The sequence below is a fragment of the Neofelis nebulosa genome, chromosome 11, assembly GCF_028018385.1.
Source record: "Neofelis nebulosa isolate mNeoNeb1 chromosome 11, mNeoNeb1.pri, whole genome shotgun sequence".
Lineage (NCBI taxonomy): Eukaryota > Metazoa > Chordata > Mammalia > Carnivora > Felidae > Neofelis > Neofelis nebulosa.
The window spans coordinates 36,501,467-36,520,914 of NC_080792.1; the positions used below are offsets into that span (position 1 = coordinate 36,501,467).

Consider the following 19,448-nt stretch of genomic DNA (forward strand, 5'->3'; position numbering starts at 1 on the left):
CTAAACCCATATCTTTCTATAATAACACTGAATGTAAATGGACTAAATGCACCAACCAAAAGACATAGGGTATCAAAATGGATAAAAAAAGAAGACCCATCTATTTGCTGTCTACAAGAGACTCATTTTAGACCTGAGGACACCTTCAGATTGAGAGTGAGGGGATGGAGAACTATTTATCATGCCACTGGAAGTCAAAAGAAAGCTGGAGTAGCCATACTTATATCAGACAAACTAGACTTTAAGTTAAAGGCTGTAACAAGAGATGAAGAAGGGCATTATATAATAATCAAAAGGTCTATCCATCAGGAAGAGCTAACAATTATAAATGTCTATGCGCCGAATACCGGAGCCCCCAAATATATAAAACAATTTCTCACAAACATAAGCAACCTTATTGATAAGAATGTGGTAATTGCAGGGGACTTTAACACTCCACTTACAGAAATGGATAGATCATCTAGACACACGGTCAATAAAGAAACAAGGGCCCTGAATGATACGTTGGATCAGATGGACTTGACAGATATATTTAGAACTCTGCATCCCAAAGCAACAAAATATACTTTCTTCTCGAGTGCACATGGAACATTCTCCAAGATAGATCACATACTGGGTCACAAAACAGCCCTTCATAAGTATACAAGAATTGAAATCATCCCATACATACTTTCAGACCACAATGCTATGAAGCTTGAAATCAACCACAGGAAAAAGTCTGGAAAACCTCCAAAAGCATGGAGGTTAAAGAACACCCTACTAAAGAATGAATGGGTCAACCAGGCAATTAGAGAAGAAATTAAAAAATATATGGAAACAAATGAAAATGAAAATACAACAATCCAAACACTTTGGGATGCAGTGAAGGCAGTCCTGAGAGGAAAATACATTGCAATCCAGGCCTATCTCAAGAAACAAGAAAAATCCCAAATACAAAATCTAACAGCACACCTAAAGGAAGTAGAAGCAGAACAACAAAGACAGCCTAAACCCAGCAAAAGAAGAGAAATAATAAAGATCAGAGCAGAAGTAAACAATATAGAATCGAAAAAAACTGTAGAGCAGATCAATGAAACCAAGAGTTGGTTTTTTGAAAAAATAAACAAAATTGATAAACCTCTAGCCAGGCTTCTCAAAAAGAAAAGGGAGATGACCCAAATAGATAAAATCATGAATGAAAATGGAATTATTACAACCAATCCCTCAGAAATACAAGCAATTATTAGGGAATACTATGAAAAATTATATGCCAACAAATTGGACAACCTGGAAGAAATGGACAAATTCCTAAACACCCACACGCTTCCAAAACTCAATCAGGAGGAAAGAGAAAGCTTTAACAGACCATAACCAGTGAAGAAATTGAATCAGTCATCAAAAATCTCCCAACAAATAAGAGTCCAGGACCAGATGGCTTCCCAGGGGAGTTCTACCAGACGTTTAAAGCAGAGATAATACCTATCCTTCTCAAGCTATTCCAAAAAATAGAAAGGGAAGGAAAACTTCCAGACTCATTCTATGAAGCCAGCATTACTTTGATTCCTAAACCAGACAGAGACCCAGTAAAAAAAGAGAACTACAGGCCAATATCCCTGATGGATATGGATGCAAAAATTCTCAATAAGATACTAGCAAATCGAATTCAACAGCATATAAAAAGAATTATTCACCATGATCAAGTGGGATTCATTCCTGGGATGCAGGGCTGGTTCAACATTCGCAAATCAATCAACGTGATACATCACATTAATAAGAGGAAAGATAAGAACCATATGATTCTGTCAATCGATGCAGAAAAGGCCTTTGACAAAATTCAGCATCCTTTCTTAATAAAAACCCTCGAGAAAGTCGGGATAGAAGGAACATACTTAAAGATCATAAAAGCCATTTATGAAAAGCCTACAGCTAATATCATCCTCAATGGGGAAAAACCGAGAGCTTTTTCCCTGAGATCAGGAACACGACAGGGATGTCCACTCTCACCGCTGTTGTTTAACATAGTGTTGGAAGTGCTAGCATCAGCAATCAGACAACAAAAGGAAATCAAAGGCATCAAAATTGGCAAAGATGAAGTCAAGCTTTCACTTTTTGCAGATGACATGATATTATACATGGAAAATCCGACAGACTCCACCAGAAGCCTGCTAGAACTGATACATGAATTCAGCAAAGTCGCAGGATACAAAATCAATGTACAGAAATCAGGTGCATTCTTATATACTAATAATGAAGCAACAGAAAGACAAATAAAGAAACTGATCCCATTCACAATTGCACCAAGAAGCATAAAATACCTAGGAATAAATCCAACCAAAGATGTAAAAGATCTGTATGCTGGAAACTATAGAAAGATTATGAAGGAAATTGAAGAAGATATAAAGAAATGGAAAGACATTCCCTGCTCATGGATTGGAAAAATAAATATTGTCAAAATGTCAATACTACCCAAAGCTATCTACACATTCAATGCAATCCCAATCAAAATTGCACCAGCATTCTTCTTGAAGCTAGAACAAGCAATACTAAAATTTGTATGGAACCACAAAAGACCCAGAATAGCCAAAGTAATACTGAAGAAGAAGATCAAAGTGGGAGGCATCACAATCCCAGACTTTAGCCTCTACTACAAAGCTGGAATCATCAAGACAGCATGGTATTGGCACAAAAACAGACACATAGACCAATGGAATAAAATAGAAACCCCAGAACTAGACCCACAAACGTATGGCCAACTCATCTTTGACAAAGCAGGAAAGAACATCCAATGGAAAAAAGACAGTCTCTTTTACAAATGGTGCTGGGAGAACTGGACAGCAACATGCAGAAGGTTGAAACTAGACCACTTTCTCACACCATTCACAAAAATAAACTCAACATGGATAAAGGACGTGAATGTGAGACAGGAAACCATCAAAACCCTAGAGGAGAAAGCAAGAAAAGACCTCTCTGACTTCAGCCGTAGCAATTTCTTACTTGACACATCTCCAAAGGCGAGGGAATTAAAAGCAAAAATGAATTACTGGGACCTTATGAAGATAAAAAGCTTCTGCACAGCAAACAACCAACAAAACTAAAAGGCAACCAATGGAATGGGAAAAGATATTTGCAAATGACATATCAGACAAAGGGCTAGTATCCAAAATCTATAAAGAGCTCACCAAACTCCACATGCGAAAAACAACCCAGTGAAGAAATGGGCAGAAAACACGAATAGACACTTCTCTAAAGAAGACATCCGGATGGCCAACAGGCACATGAAAAGATGCTCAATGTCGCTCTTCATCAGGGAAATACAAATCAAAACCACACTCAGATATCACCTCATGCCAGTCAGAGTGGCCAAAATGAACAAATCAGGAGACTATAGATGCTGGAGAGGATGTGGACAAACGGGAACCCTCTTACACTGTTGGTGGGAATGCAAATTGGTGCAGCCACTCTGGAAAACAGTGTGGAGGTTCCTCAAAAAATTAAAAATAGACCTACCCTATGACCCAGCAATAGCACTGCTAGGAATTACCCAAGGGATACAGGAGTACTGATGCATAGGGGCACTTGTACCCCAGTGTTTATAGCAGCACTCTCAACAATAGCCAAATTATGGAAAGAGCCTAAATGTCCATCAACTGATGAATGGATAAAGAAATTGTGGTTTTGGGGCGCCTGGGTGGCTCAGTCGGTTACGCGGCCGACTTCAGCTCAGGTCACGATCTCGCGGTCCGTGAGTTCGAGCCCCGCGTCGGGCTCTGTGCTGACAGCTCAGAGCCTGGAGCCTGTTTCAGATTCTGTGTCTCCCTCTCTCTCTGCCCCTCCCCTGTTCATGTTCTGTCTCTCTCTGTCTCAAAAATAAATAAATGTTAAAAAAAAATTTTTTTTTAAATAAAAAAAAAAGAAATTGTGGTTTATATACACAATGGAGTACTACGTGGCAATGAGAAATAATGAAATATGGCCCTTTGTAGCAACATGGATGGAACTGGAGAGTGTGATGCTAAGTGAAATAAGCCATACAGAGAAAGACAGATACCATATGTTTTCACTTTTATGTGGATCCTGAGAAACTTAACAGAAACCCATGGGGGAGGGGAAGGAAAAAAAAGGTTAGAGTGGGAGAGAGCAAAAGCATAAGAGACTCTTAAAAACTGAGAACAAACTGAGGGTTGATGGGGGGTGGGAGGGAGGAGAGGGTGGGTGATGGGTATTGAGGAGGGCACCTTTTGGGATGAGCACTGGGTGTTGTATGGAAACCAATTTGACAATAAACTTCATATATTGAAAAAAAAAAACAAAACAAAGGCCTCATCTCCAAATAATATCACATTGAGGATCAGTTTCAACTTGCAAATTTTGGAAGTACACCAACATTCAATCTGTAGCTTAGTGTTTCATCTATCTCTCCTTACAGTTCTATCATTTGTTGCCTCAAGTAATTTGACGTTCTTTTGACAAGCATATACTTATCAGAGATAACAACGCAGTAATTTTTTAATTCTTTTTTGTTTGTTTGTTTGTGTATTTTTGAGAGAGTGATAGAATGTGAGCAGGGGAGGGTCAGAGAGAAAGAGGGAGACACAGAATCTGAAGCAGGCTCCAAGCTTTGAGCTGTCAGCACAGAGCCCAATGCAGAGCTCGAAATCATGAACTGCAAGATCATGACCTAAGCTGAAGTCGGATGCTTAACCAACTGAGCCACCTAGGAGCCCCTATAATTCTTTACATTACTCAGTGCTCACCATAGTAAGTGTAGGCGCCACCTATCATCATACAACATTATTACATTATTACAATATTAACCATATTCCCTATGCTGTACTTTTCATTTCCATGAATTATTTATAACTAGAAGTTTATACCACTTAATCCCTTTTACTTATTTAGCTCACCCCCTCTCACTTTGCCTCTGGCAATCACCAGTTTATTCTTTGTATTTAAGAATATTTTGGGAGGCACCTGGGTGGCTCAGTCAGTTAAGCATCTGACTTCAGCACAGGTCATGATCTCGCGGTTCATGAGTTTGAGCCCCGTACCAGGCTCTCTGCTGTCATTGCAGAGCCCATTTCAAATCCTCTGACTCCCTCTCTCTTTGTACCTCCACCACTCTCATGTGTGCCCTCCCTCAAAAATAAATAAACATTAAAAAGGAGTACTTTTTGTTGTTGTTCTTTTGTTTGTTTTGTTAGATTCTATATGTAAGTGAAATCATATAGTATTTGTCTCTTTCTGACTTATTTCACTTAATACAATATCCTATAGGTCTAAATGGCAAGATCTCATTCTTTTTTATGGCTGAGTAATATTCCATTGTGTGTGTGTGTACCACATCTTCTTTGCCCATCTGTGTATCTATGGACATTTGGGTTGCTTCCATATCTTGACTATTGTAAACAATGCTGCAATAAACAGGGGTCCATAGATCTTTTTGAACTAGTGTTTTCATTTTCTTTGGGTAAATACCCAGTAGTGGAATTATTGGATCATATGGTATTTCTATTTTTAATTCTTTGAGGAAAATCCATACTGTTTTCCAGAGTGACTGCATCAATTTACATTCCCACCAACAGTGCACAAAGGTTCTCTTTCCTCCACATCCTACCAATACTTGTTATTTTTTGTCTTTTTGACATCATTCTGGCTGGTGTTATGTAGATATCTCATTGTGGTTTTGATTTGCAGTTCCTTGATGATTTGTGATATTGAGCATCTTTTCATGTATCTGTTGGCCACTTGTATGTGTTCTTTGAAAAAATATCTATTCAGGTCCTCTGCCTATTTTTCAATTGGATATTTTTTAATGTTGAGTTGCATAAATTCCTTACATATCTTGGATATTAATCCCTTATCATTGCAAATATCTTCTCCCATTCAGTAGGCTGCCTTTTTGTTTGCTGATGGTTCCCTTTGTTGTGCAAAAGCTTTTTATTTTTGTAGGCCCAGTAGTTTATTTTTGCTTTTGTTTCCCTTGCCTGAGACAAATACGTTGCTAAGACCAATGTCTGAGAAATTATTGCCTACGTATTCTTTAAGGAGTTTTACGGTTTTAGGTCTCTCATAGGTCTTTAATCCATTTTGAGTTCATTTTTGTGTACGGTGTAAGAAAGTCTTCATTCTTTTGCATGTATCTGTCCAGTTTTCTCAGCCCCATTTATTGAAAAGACTTTTCCCACATTGTATATTCTTGCTTTGTCATAGATTAATTGACCATAAGCATGGGTATATTTCCCTATCATGTTCCACTGATCTATGTGTGTGCCAGTACCATACTGTTTTGATTATTAGAGCTTTGTAGCCTATCTTGCTATCTGAGATTGTGATAACGCCAGCTTTGCTCTTCTTTCTCAAGATTACATTGGCTATTCAAGGTCTTTTGTGGTTTCATACAAATTTTAGTATTGTGAAAAATGTCGTCGGAATTTTGAATTGAATCTGTAGATTGATTTTGGTAGTAGAAACATCTTAACAGTATTAATTCTTCCAATCCATGAGCATAGTATATTTTTCCATTTGTTTGTATCAACTTCAGTTTCTGTCATCAATGTCTTACAGTTTTCAGAGTGTGGGTGTTTCACCTCCTTGGTTGAATGTATCCCTAGGTGTTTATTCTTTTTGGTGCGATTGTAAATGAAAATGAGATTGTTTTTTAAATTTTTCTTTCTTATATTTTGTTATTAGTGCATAGAAACACAACAGATTTCTGCATATTACTTTTGTATCTTATAATTTTACTGAAATCACTTATCAGTTCTAATAGTTTGTTTTTTTTTAATGGAGTCTTTAGGGTTTTCTATATTCAGCATGTCATCTGGAAATAGTGACAATTTTACTTCTTTCTTACCAATTTGAATGTCTTTTCTTTTTCTTGTCTGACCACTCCAGCTAGGACTTCCAGTATTGTGCTGAATACAAGTATTGTTCCTATGTTTTTATATATGGCCTTTATTATGTTGAGGTATGTTCCTTCTAAACCCACTTTCTTGAGTTTTTATCATGAATGGATGTTGTATTTTGTCAGATGCTTTTTACCCTTCCTCTTGTTAATCTATCACATGGATTTGCAAACCTGAACTACCCTTGTATCCCTGGAATAAATCCCACTTGATCATGGTGAATGATAATTTTAATGTATTGTTGAATTCAGTTTGCTGATATTTTGCTGAGGATTTCTGCATCTATGTCCATCAGGGATATTGGCCTGTAGTTTTCTTTTCATACTATTTATTTCTTAAATGAATAATAACATTTGGTAGCATATTCCAGTGAGGCCATTTGAGCCTAATGTTTTATTTGTGGGAAGACTTTAGCCTCAAATCAATTACTATTATAGGGCTATACAGGTTATCTATTTCTAGTTAAGTAAACTTTGGTAGTTTGTGTTTTTCAAGGAATTTGTCTTTTGTATGAATTGGCAAATTTATCAACATAAAGATGTCCATAAAACAACCTTGTTTTCCTTTCAACATCTGTAGAAACTGTAGTAATGCTATATATTCCATTCTCAATTTTGATAATTGGTGGCTTCTCTCTTTTTTTTTTTCTTGACCAGTCTGCTTAGAGGGTTACCAACTGTATGGATCTTCTCAAAGAACCATGTTTTGGTTTCAATGACTTTCTCTGTCTTTTTAGTTTTCTATTTCCTTGATTTCTGCTTCACTTTTTTCTTATTTTCTGCTTACTTTGGACTTAGTTTCTCTTTTTGTACTTTCTTAAGGCAGAAACCGAGATAATTTATTTGAAACGTTTTTTTCTGATATAGACAATCTTATATGCTTCTAAGTACTGCTTTATCTGTATCCCACAAATTTTGATATTTGTGTTTTCACTTTGATTCAATATACATTATAATTCCCCTTTTATTTCTTCTAGGACCCATGGGTTATTTAGACATTTGTCATTTAGTTTACAAATACTTGGTGATATCAGAGACAAATTTCTGTTGTGAATTTCTAACTTAATCCCATTGTGGTCACAGAAGTACCTTGAATAAATTGAATTATTTTAAACTTATTGTGACTTGTTGTATGACGCAGAATACAAATTATCTTATCAAACATCTGTGTATACTGGAAAAAACTGCATTAGACTATTGGGTGTTTTCTTTAAAAGTCACATCAAATTGGCTAATGTAATTTGTTCTTTACATCCTTTAATAATTTTCTGCTAAATCGTCCTACCAATTATTGAAAGAAGGGTATAAAATATCTGACTAAAATTGTCAATGTATCCATTTCTCCTTGCAGTTTTATCATTTTTTGCTTCACATATTTTGAAACTGTTATTAAGTACATGAACATTTAGTATTATTATATTGCCTTGATGAATTGAATACTTTACATTATGAAATGACCTTTTTTCTGAAATATTCTTTGCTCTGAAATGTAAATCATCTGATATTAACTTAGCGAGTCCAACTTTCTTTTTATTAATATTAGTATGGTACACCTTTTTTCCCCAACTTTTTACTTTTAATTTTGCTATTTGTTTCCTATTTGTCCCTTTGGTTTTTTGTTCCCTTTTCCCTCTTCTTCTGACTCCATTTGGATTATTTTTTATGATTCCATTCAATCTACTCTGTTAATAGCTATAACTTTTTGTCATATTATTTTGGGGACTAATTTAGAGTTTATAGCAAGTACCTTTAACTTTTCATAGTCTACTTTGAAAGGATATTTGTCTTTACAGATATTGTATAAGACCTTCCAATAGTATGTTAATTATCCTCACCTAGTCTTTGTACTACTGTTACACATTTTGCTTCTACATATTATAAACCCCATGGTATATTACCTTTCTTAAAAATACATATTTTACCCTTAAACATAATAAAACAAAGAATTCTTATACAAACTTACCCTTAATAATACAAAGAATGTTATTTTATATTTACTCACATAATTAGCATTTCTAGGATTCATTATTTTATGTAAATCTATATTTCTAATATTATTTCTTGTGGTTTGAAAGACTTCTTTTAACATTCCATGTAATGCAGGTTTGTGGATGAAGAATTTTTTTGAGCTTTCATTGTCCAAAAAGTCTTTATTTCACCTTCAGTTTTGAAAGATACTTTTTGTTCAGTATAGAATTCTAACGACAATTTTTTTTCTTTCAGTAATTTCAAGATTTCATTCCACTGTCTTCTGGTTTGTATTATTTGACCAAAAACAAACAAACAAACAAAAACTGCTTTCATTTTCATCTTTCTCTTTATGTGCCATGTTTTTTTTTCCTCTTACTGCTTTTAAGAATTTTTCTTTATCACTGGTTTGGTTTTAAGTAATTTGATTATGATGTGACTTCATAGAGTCTTCTCCATCTATTTTGTGCTTTTAATTGATTGATCCTCTTAGATCTGTGGGTTTATAGTTTTCATAATACTGGAAAAATTGGGGGTCATTGTTTGTTCAAATATTTCTTTTCTACTCTGCCCCTCTCCCGGAGCCCATTTGGGAACTCAATTACACATATATTTGGCTGTCTGAAGTTCTACAGCTAACTTAGGCTCTGTTCCTTTTCTTTCAGTCTCTTCTTCTTGTTCTTCTTGTTCTTGTTCTTCTTGTTCTTGTTGTTCTTCTTCTTGTTGTTCTTCTTCTTGTTCTTGTTGTTCTTCTTCTATCTCTGTTTACTTCTCAGTAGTTTCCATTACTGTGTCCTTATTTTACTAATCTTTTCCTCTGCAATGTTAAATTCCCTGTTAATGCCTTCCTGTGTATTTTCCATTGCAGTTAGTCTCTACAAGTCTGATTTAAGACTTTAACAATATGTATTGCTTCTAGTTAACAAGCTCATGTTTCCTTAACTTCTTGAAAATATGTGTTGCAATACAGTAAAAATAACCTTAGGGTTGTTGTCTATTAATTGTATAATCTGTGTCATTTCTGGGTTGGTTTTCGTGGATTTTGTCTCACCTGGGGTCATACTTTCCCCCGTTATAGGGCTGTTAATTGTTGTTGTTGTTTTTTTCAGTAATTTTTGACTGGATGTTAAGCATTGTGAATTTTAACTTTTTGGTTGCTGGATATTTCGATATTTATTCTTGAGTGATAAATACGCTTTATGCTGTATTTTCTGTGCAGTTAACTTGGAAATGTGTCCTGCCAAACATTGTTTTTCAGCTTTTTTTAGGGAAAACCACAGCATCCTTTAGTCTAGGGTTACTTTTGCCCTCTACTGAGAAAATACCCTCCTGAGTACTGCATCTGATGCGATTTTGGCTGGTAGAAACAATATCAATTCACAGCCTTATGCAGTAAGTTCCAAGGATTTTTCCTCTTTTGGTGGTTCTTTTTCCCGACACATTAAGTTTTCTCATACTTACGCATTAATCATTATTTGGAGATGCCAAACTGGTCTCATAAACTGTTCTCATGACCTGTTTATGTGCCTTTCCTCTTACTGAGTTTTATTCTTTCAACAGGCATGTTGTACCTCTATTTTTCTTTTTATATTATAATATTCTCAAAGGGCTCATCCATGTATGCCCTATCCACTCTATCACATAGCCTTGTTATTTTCTGAAATTTTAATTTCCTTTTCCTTGTTAAATTGTCTTTTGAGATTATATGATGCATGAGGGCAGGATCTATACCCAGAACACTCAAAACCGTAGGCACACAGGCATTCAATAGACATCTGCCAAATCAATAATTCCACCTTTACCTATCTGTTCCACTTATTTTTTTTTATATGTTAATCTTTACACATTGACATGAGTCTTAACATTTCAATCAGATAATGAGTGTTATTACTATAATGACAAGATTAACCAATCAAATAATGTACTAAGGCTCAAAATCACATTAACTTGAAAGAAGCAGAAAACAGGTTAGCAAGGGTTCAACTAAAAAGTTAACAAGGGAAGAAATAATTTAATGTTCACTGAACAATAAAAAACTATAAAAATCAGGCAGCAGGGTGTTTGAAATATAGCTTAGTTAACAGGCACATGCAGGAAGATAAGTTACGCGAAGGTCTGAGTCCATAAATAGAAGGACAGCCAAATACTATGCTTTTTGAAGTATTATCTGTTTACCTGGAGGGTGTGTCAAATATCTTTGTCAGTAACATTTGATATATAAATGTCAGTATTCCCATCCAAAATGGGGGAAAGGGTATTTAGGATTTCTTCCAGCTGGTACCTTAGTCCTTTGAACAAAAGCCTAGCTCTGGCAGAGTGCAGATAGACAGTAGACTGATTATCAGTGTAGTAATAAAATGTGACCCAGTTGCCTCTCTCCTGCACTAAGATGTCGTATCTGAACGTGTTGATGCTAACTCTACAAAATCAAGTACTACTACTCTGGCTGCTTCTATTCTGCAGTCAATGGAACTGGTTCCAGATCAAGACTTCCTGTTCCATGAGTAAAAATTCATTCAAACTTGGGCGGAGACAATCTATGTTTAATTGTAGTCAAACCACAAACAAAATTTAACCATCTTAACCATTTCTAAGGGTACAACACACTAGTGTTTATCATATACATTGTTGTAAAACAGAACTCTGGAACCTTTTCATGTTGGAAAAGTAAAACTCCGTATCCATTGAATACTAACTCCCCTTCTCCCCACCTCACCCCCCAGTGCATCCACTATTCTACTTTCTGTTTACAATAGTTTGATTTTTTTTTTATTTTAAAGTTTATTTTTGAAAGAGAGACAGAGAGAGAGAGAGAGAGAGAGATTCCCAAGCAGGCTCCACACTGAGCGTAGAGCCCAATGCAAAGCTTGATTCCACGAACCACAAAATTATGCCCTGAACCAAAGCCAAGAGTTGGACACTTAACCGACTGAGCCACTCAGGCACCCCAAGAATTTGGCTATTTTAAACACTTCATATAAGTGGAATCATGTAGTAATGAGACAATCTGTTTAGTATTAGATTCTCTTTCCTATTACATGCCCTATGACAGCTAGCACAGTCTTAGAGCCACTTGAAAGAAATTAAATAGACTTCTGAGATGTAGGACTGAGAAATAATGTCAAAAAGTCAGATACAAAGTAAACACTGACTCCAAAAAGACTGATCATAAACCTAAGTTGTTCAACATATTTTGACCATGTATCCCAATCATATCTAATATAGAGAACACACAAAGTTTAACATTTTTAATACTACATTATCAGTTTAAATACTTTTGAGATTTAATTTTGAATCTATAACCTACCAGTAGAAAGCCTATTTCTTCAAGTTAATAGCCAAGTATTAATGTCTAGATTGCACTGAAAAATAGACTTTCTGGTTTGAAACTAATTGTGTAATATCCAAGTATGTGAAAGACTGTATACTCAGTACCAATTATAAAGCAATTTGATTTGAAAAAATTAACACAATAGTAAATATATGTCTTTCATGTTGATTTGGTTTTCAGTGTTTAAGAGACTTATAGTATATCACCAAGTAATTATTTATTATTATTCAATTTAGCCTGATTTGAAGATCTGATTTAGGTATGCAGGACTTTCAATGGAGTATATAGAGACTGATCTCTCCTCTCAAAATGGTAGGAAATGGTCCATAATAATTTGTATAGTTGTCTGAATAAATAATAAAAAGACCATAATAAATAATGGGTAAAACATACTGAAAAGTAAAATATTGTTCACAGTGGCACCAAAATTCAATAGGCACAGTCATCTTAGGATTCAAAATTCATGCACAGTAGGCCATATGCAGTCAACAAAGTTTGCCTGGACTTGAGACCTTCATTATCATTATGATTCATACCATTGGACCACACTTTAATATTAATTCCCCTCGAAGAGAGATTCTTTGCAACATATAATAATAGAAATTTATTAAGTTCACCTACCTGTCAAGGGTAGCATTTCTTATATTTTTCCTTGGCTATTAAAAGTATATATTTTATTGATGAGCATTATTTCTTGACTTAAGGTTACTGCTGTTAAGGTGGATTTGGGAAGCAGCTCTAGAAGCACACTGAATTTACCAGCAAGACACCCAGACATTTTGAAATGGTCTTAATATGGCTCTGAAAAGCACAGCTCTAGGTACTATTCTAGGATCTCTTGATTCTGTAGTCACTTGAATCTCAGAATATCTGCTAGATTTTTTCTTTCTTGTTAAGGATTTATGCACCATAAAAATAATACTTTTATCCTCATTTAAAGACAATACTTCTGCTTACTATTCATTACATAAGACTAAATGATATATTGTGCCAGTATTCAAAAGTTCAGGTGCGTAAAATATGCGTAAAAAACACTGCACCTAAAGAAACAAACAAACAAACAAAAAATGCCTGAAAATAATCACAGAACAGGAAGTAGTTCTATGCCCTATGCACAACAAAAACTCTTTTAACAAAACTATATTGACAACAATAGGAACCACCAAAAAACATTAAACATGTACTCAGTAATGATTTATCTTTCATATATTTCAAATTCTGTTTAGTACACGACCCAGATTCAAACTAAGAAACATGTAACAAGTCATCATGGACAAAATGGAAAAGTTTCTATAAAAGGCCTTTTACCAGATCAGATCAGCAGAGATTCATTAATATCTGTTGCCCTTGGCTGAAAAGTAATGATGAGTTTATACATTTTATCGAAAAGGGGAAATCTCAAAAAGATACCAAATCTTCCTTTTTATATCTTTTTGACAAAAAAAAGGAGAGGTAAAAAAAAAATAGTAAGGTAGGCTTGCATACCAACACTTTTGAATTTTTTTTTTTTTTCAACGTTTTTTTATTTATTTTTGGACAGAGAGAGACAGAGCATGAACGGGGGAGGGGCAGAGAGAGAGGGAGACACAGAATCGGAAACAGGCTCCAGGCTCCGAGCCATCAGCCCAGAGCCTGACGCGGGGCTCGAACTCATGGACCGCGAGATCGTGACCTGGCTGAAGTCGGACGCTTAACCGACTGCGCCACCCAGGCGCCCCCCAACACTTTTGAATGACAGTGGGAGAAGCTACTCAAAATGCTGCCTAGGCTTTCTCTTACTTTAAAGAATACTTTAGAAACACTGCTATGTAACACTTCAAAAATGGTAGAGCCTGTCAAACACTCAATTGTGGTAAGAAAAGCTATATTCTAAAATGCACATTGGTCAAAACTATGGTTACTAGATCCTTCCACATCCAAGACCAAGGTTATATTGTGGGTAAGTATTATTTCTTAAGATAGGGAAATGGAATAACGGACACACATCAGTGAAATATCTTAATCTCAACAGAGCAAGTGAAAAACATTTCTAGAATCCATAATGAATCCAGGCTGAATGAATTAGAAAATTCATCTTTGAGGCACAGCAAGAAAGAGAATGAGGGAAAAACAAGGGAAAAAGTCACCTTGTAAATGGAGTAATCTCTTTTCAAGGAAATGGTAGAAATCAATGAAGAAAATCACAAGCTAGGGCATTCTTCTGGAGAACTGTGGATTTAATAAAACTATAAGCAAAACCTATAATATGCAACCTGAGCCAGATGGCAAACAATGAAAGAAGAAACAGAATAAGTCTCTTAAAGTCAAGTAAATGCCTCATGCAAAATGAACTTCTGCCATCTCCATCACAAAATCTGGAGATTAGTTAAATAAAAAAACCCTTATTTTCAGAACAAATAAAATTTAATGTTTGCCTGATATTGTGGCTGTTCACAGTAAAAGCAAATAAAGAGTTCCCTACCATTTCTAGTATATTAGTGCTCTGATATTAAAAAAACGAATGTCAGGGGCACCTGGGTGGCTCAGTGGGTTAAGTGTCTGACTTCGGCTCAGGTCAGGATCTCACAGTTCGTGAGTTCAAGCCCTGTGTTGGGCTCTGTGCTGACAGCTGGGAGCCTGGAGCCTGCTTCAGATTCTGTGTCTCCCTCTCTCTCTCTCTCTGCTTCTCCCCCACCCCCAGCACTCTCTCTCAAAAATAAATAAACATTAGAAAAAAACCAAACAAATAAGATTTTATCATGGAAACAGGGGCATCTAAAGGGAATTTTCAACATTTTTTTTTTTTTAGGTATCTCACGTTTTTCTTGTCTTTCTTCAAGAAACTATGGATTCAGACTAGTTAGGTTCACACCTTGATTTGCCAACTTGTCACCTGCCTGACCTGGTAAGTCATCATTCTCTTCTCTGAATGAGTCTGAGCTTCTTCCTCTGTAAAGTGGGGCTCATTTCACTGGTTTATTATGAGGGCTACATGATTTACTATGTGTTCCGAGCTGAGAACTGGCACCCAATATGTACCATATAGGTATTTGTTAAATAAAAATTAAACGTTAAACCAAACGCTGTGATAGGTTCTGAATATATAAAGACCAATCCAATAGGATGCCTGTTTTGTTGTTTTTTTTTAAAGCCTGATGAAGGAGAAGGGTAACTAAACAATGATTACAAAAGAACAAGAAAGGTGCTGTGATAAAGATGAGCAAAGCCTATTTGTGAGCACATCAAGGGGACATTTAACTTTACCACATCTTCATTCAGGCTCAGAGTCATCACAATGACGCCCCTCCTGACAGAAAATAAAACTGTTGACCAAAGTTACCCAATTCCCATGAAAGGGAATGACAAGGTGTTTACCTTCGTTCAGGTAAGAGAAGCCTATCACAAAGAACAAAGCACATTCCATAAGAAGCAAGATGATAATCTCTACTTGGCATCCAAAAAGAAACTTATTTCCTCTCTAAAGTCAAATGGCAGAGCCTATAAGTGGCCTCAATTTCATTTTCGCTGCATATAAGACATAATGACTTAACTACCAGGCACTTCCAGAAAACATGGTTTTAAAATTTTCTCATGAGTAAGTCTAAATGAAAAGTCAAAATTTCTCTTTTTAGGATGCTCTCTGTATATACTTGGCCAACATCTTCATTCTAGTATTAGTGATTTTTTCAGTTTTGTTCCTCAAAGTTAAGGTTAGAGAGTCGGTGTTAATTATGATGGGTCTCTAGTGAAAACTCCAAGAATCACTAGCATAAACATAAAACACTAGAACAGTAATACCTAAGAAAGTTTTATTTTCCCCCAATTTCAGAAGTAGATAAAAAGAGTGAGCCTTCCTTATCTAGAAGTCTTTAGAGCCCCATGCATGTCTTTAGAGCCCTCTAGTGACTATTTCTTCACTCTCAGTCTATTTCCTTAAGGTCCTAAGACTCTAAACTGGCAATTGAAAAACCTTCCCTCCCCTCTAATACGCCTGCCAAATAGGTTGCCCTTCACTTTTGTGGCCCCTGACACTATGCCATGCAGCGGGAAGGAGTGGAAATACAAAAGCAAAGGTCAGAAATCTGATACTTTATGCTACAATTTTCTCTAGCCCACCCAAAAACAATAGACAAGGACCACCTTAAAAACTGCCTTCCCTGGGTGCCTGGGTGGCTCAGTGGGTTGAGCAGGCAGAGTGTCAGACTCTTGATTTAGGCTTTGGTCCTGATTCCAGGGTTCTGGAATCACCCATCCTGTCCAGCTCCACACCGTGAGTGGAGCCTGCTTATGATTCATTCATTCATTCTCTCTCTCTCTCTCTCTCTCTCTCTCTCTCTCTCTCTCTCTCTCTCTCCCTCTGCCCCTCTCCCCTGCCCACTAAGAAACAAACAAACAAACAAAAACTCCTGTCTGCCCTGTTTTCCAAGTGGCAGGGAAAACCCAGATAGGATTTTCCAGATAGGATCCAGATATCAAGATTAGCTGCCACTTTCCTCTGCCTCATTTTACACTCTAGGTTTTTTAGAAAACAGAACAAAAGAAAATATTTCAAATTAGAATACAAATAAACCATTCATACTTTGGCCATTTCCTTTTTTTTAAGTTTATTTATCTGTTTTTAGTAATCTCTAACCCCAATGTGGGGTTCAAACTCACAATCCCAAGATCAATGCTCTACTGACTGAGCCAGCCGGGCAAGGCCATTTCTTATAAATGTTGTGACTTCAAAAAAAAGGATATGCCGAAAGTCTGAGCTACACAACATTCCAGCAAGTTATACTATTATATTATTTTAACCTTTCCATATGTCTACATTTAAGTTCATAACTGAAATTTTCTTGACCCCAATTTTTTTTGTATATATATTTTATCATCCAGTTAGCCAGCATACAGTGTATATGATGTGCTCTTGGCTTCGGGAGTAGATTCCCATGATTCATTGCTTACATACAACACCCAGTGCTCATCCCAACAAGTGCCCTCCTCAATGCCCATCATCCATTTTCCCTGCCCCTCTGCCTCCCACCCCATCAATCCTCAGTTTGTTCTCTGTATTTAAGAGTCTCTTAAGGTTTGCCTCCCTCTAAGTATTTTTGTTTGTTTGTTTTTGTTCTTTTCATTCCTTTCCCCTCCATGATTGCATCCACATTGTTGCAAATTCTTGGTCCAGTTCCGAACCTATCTGAGATCACTGTCTCTAGGCTGACCAGCAATGATGTTCCTTAGAAGGGTTGTAAGAAACCATTCCCAGGATCTGATAGTATTCAAAGGGAAAAGTAACATGTTAGCACATTACCCAGGCTTTAATACTTAATAGCAATGGCCTGGACCCTACTGCAGTTTTTTCTGCGATGCTTCAGTGTATAAGATTTATTGTCCTCTTCACTTGAAGGTTTAAACTCACTTGGATATGAAAAGACAACAAGTATCACTGGCGAGAGGCTGAGAGCTTGTTTCACATCACAACCGGTAGGGTTCTGAAAAGTCATTTAATTACACAATATACACCATTTGAGGATATGTATATATGTATATATAGATGTTTATATATAAAGTCTCCTCTCTGTCTCAAAAATAAATAAACGTTAAAAAAAAAATTAAAAAAAAAAAAAGGGGGGCGCCTGGGTGGCTCAGTTGGTTAAGCATCCGACTTCAGCTCAGGTCATGATCTCACGGTCTGTGAGTCCATGAGTTCGAGCCCCGCGTCGGGCTCTGGGCTGATGGCTCAGAGCCTGGAGCCTGCTTCCGATTCTGTGTCTCCCTCTCTCTCTCTGCCCCTCCCCCGTTCATGCTCTGTCTGTCTCTGTCTCAAAAATAAATAAATGTTAAAAAAAAAAATTTAAAAAAAGTCTCATCTATATGTGATTTATACATACATACAAACATGAAATCATGCAAAATATTTCAATTTTCTACAATTTAAGATTTTATGAATCACCAAGTCACTTCTATTATTCTAAAAACGTAAACATGAGTTAGGAAAGGCTCATTAGTGTTTTCTGTAAGGACAATGCATAACAGCCCACCTGATCTTCATTAAGCAACAGAGCAATGGGGTTTTCTTTACTATTCCTGCTGTACTTTCATATAACTAGGAGCTTCTCACTGACCCACAGCCTGCTTCAAGTAACCATTCCTGACCTCTGGGCCCCAGGAACAGGAGGTGAAAAAACAAAAAAGAAGTAAAGGACACTAACTCAATCCCATGCTATATTTGCATGTTTTAAGACAACGTTATATACTGGGACTCGATACAATAAAGGCAAATGACTTATGACATCTTGCTGATCCATTCAAAACAAGAAAAGGTAAGAATAAAGCTGCTTACCTGTGGTTCCTGCATTCCAGCAGCACCAAGTTCTGAGAGGGACATGGTGAGCTTCTCCTGCTGTTCTGATAGGTATTTCTGATAGAGACTGAGAAGTTCTTGGCATTCTCTATACTGTAGCTGAAGAGGTGAGATTGCAAATTAAGGGAAAAAAACGAATAAACTGATTCAAACTGCATCTATCAGTGCTGCTTTTCAGATCCCAGTAAACAAAAGAGAGCCAAAAATGCAACCATATTTGGTGAGAGTGCAAGTAGACCAACACAGTACATATATCCACCAAAAAAAAAAAAAAAATGAAAACAATAATTCACAAAGAGAGTACCAATGGTCATCCTATTTGAGGAGAAATTTCTCTCTCAAATCTTTAAATTTGAATGAAAAAAAAAAACATGCAAAAGAAGGAAGTTAGACTCCTATCTCACCCCATACACAAAAACTAACTGGACATGGATCATTGATCTAAATATAAGAGCTAAAATGGTAAAACTCACAAAAGTAAATCTTTCTGACCTTGGATTAGGCAATGGTCACCTGAAAGCACAGAAAACAAAGAATAAATAAATAAATTGGACTTAAATTTTTGAAAAAGCGTACATACAGAACAACTTTTGCTTCAAAGGAAACTATTAGGAAATTAAAAAAACAACCTCCAGGTTAAGAGAAAATATTTGCAAATCATACAGATGATAAGGGACTGGTATTCAGAATACATAAAGACCTTGTATGATTCAACAGTAAGGAAATGTCTAACCTAGTTAAACATGAGCAATGAACTTGAATAGACATTTCTCAAAAGAAAATATACATATGTCCAAGCAGCACAAGAAAATATGCTCAACATCATTAAACATTTGGAAAATGCAGATCAAGACCACAATATGAGATGCCACTTTGCATCTACTAGGATGGCTATAATCAAAAAGACTAACAAAGAAAAGCTTTGATAAAAATATAGA

At 36.1% G+C, this 19,448-nt stretch overlaps 1 protein-coding gene across 14 annotated transcripts in view; it reads right to left on the reverse strand.

Annotated features, from left to right (window-relative positions):
- KIAA1328 (KIAA1328 ortholog) overlaps positions 1-19,448 on the reverse strand; it is a 365,569-nt gene that overhangs the window by 221,697 nt on the left and 124,424 nt on the right. For all 14 annotated transcript variants that reach the window (XR_009250976.1, XM_058692244.1, XM_058692242.1 and 11 more), the window contains one exon: positions 18,490-18,617. Coding sequence is in view for 13 of the 14 variants with exons in the window: in XM_058692244.1 (XP_058548227.1) it covers positions 18,490-18,617 (128 nt within the window). In the remaining variant the exon portion in view is untranslated. The remainder of the gene's footprint in view (positions 1-18,489; positions 18,618-19,448) is intronic.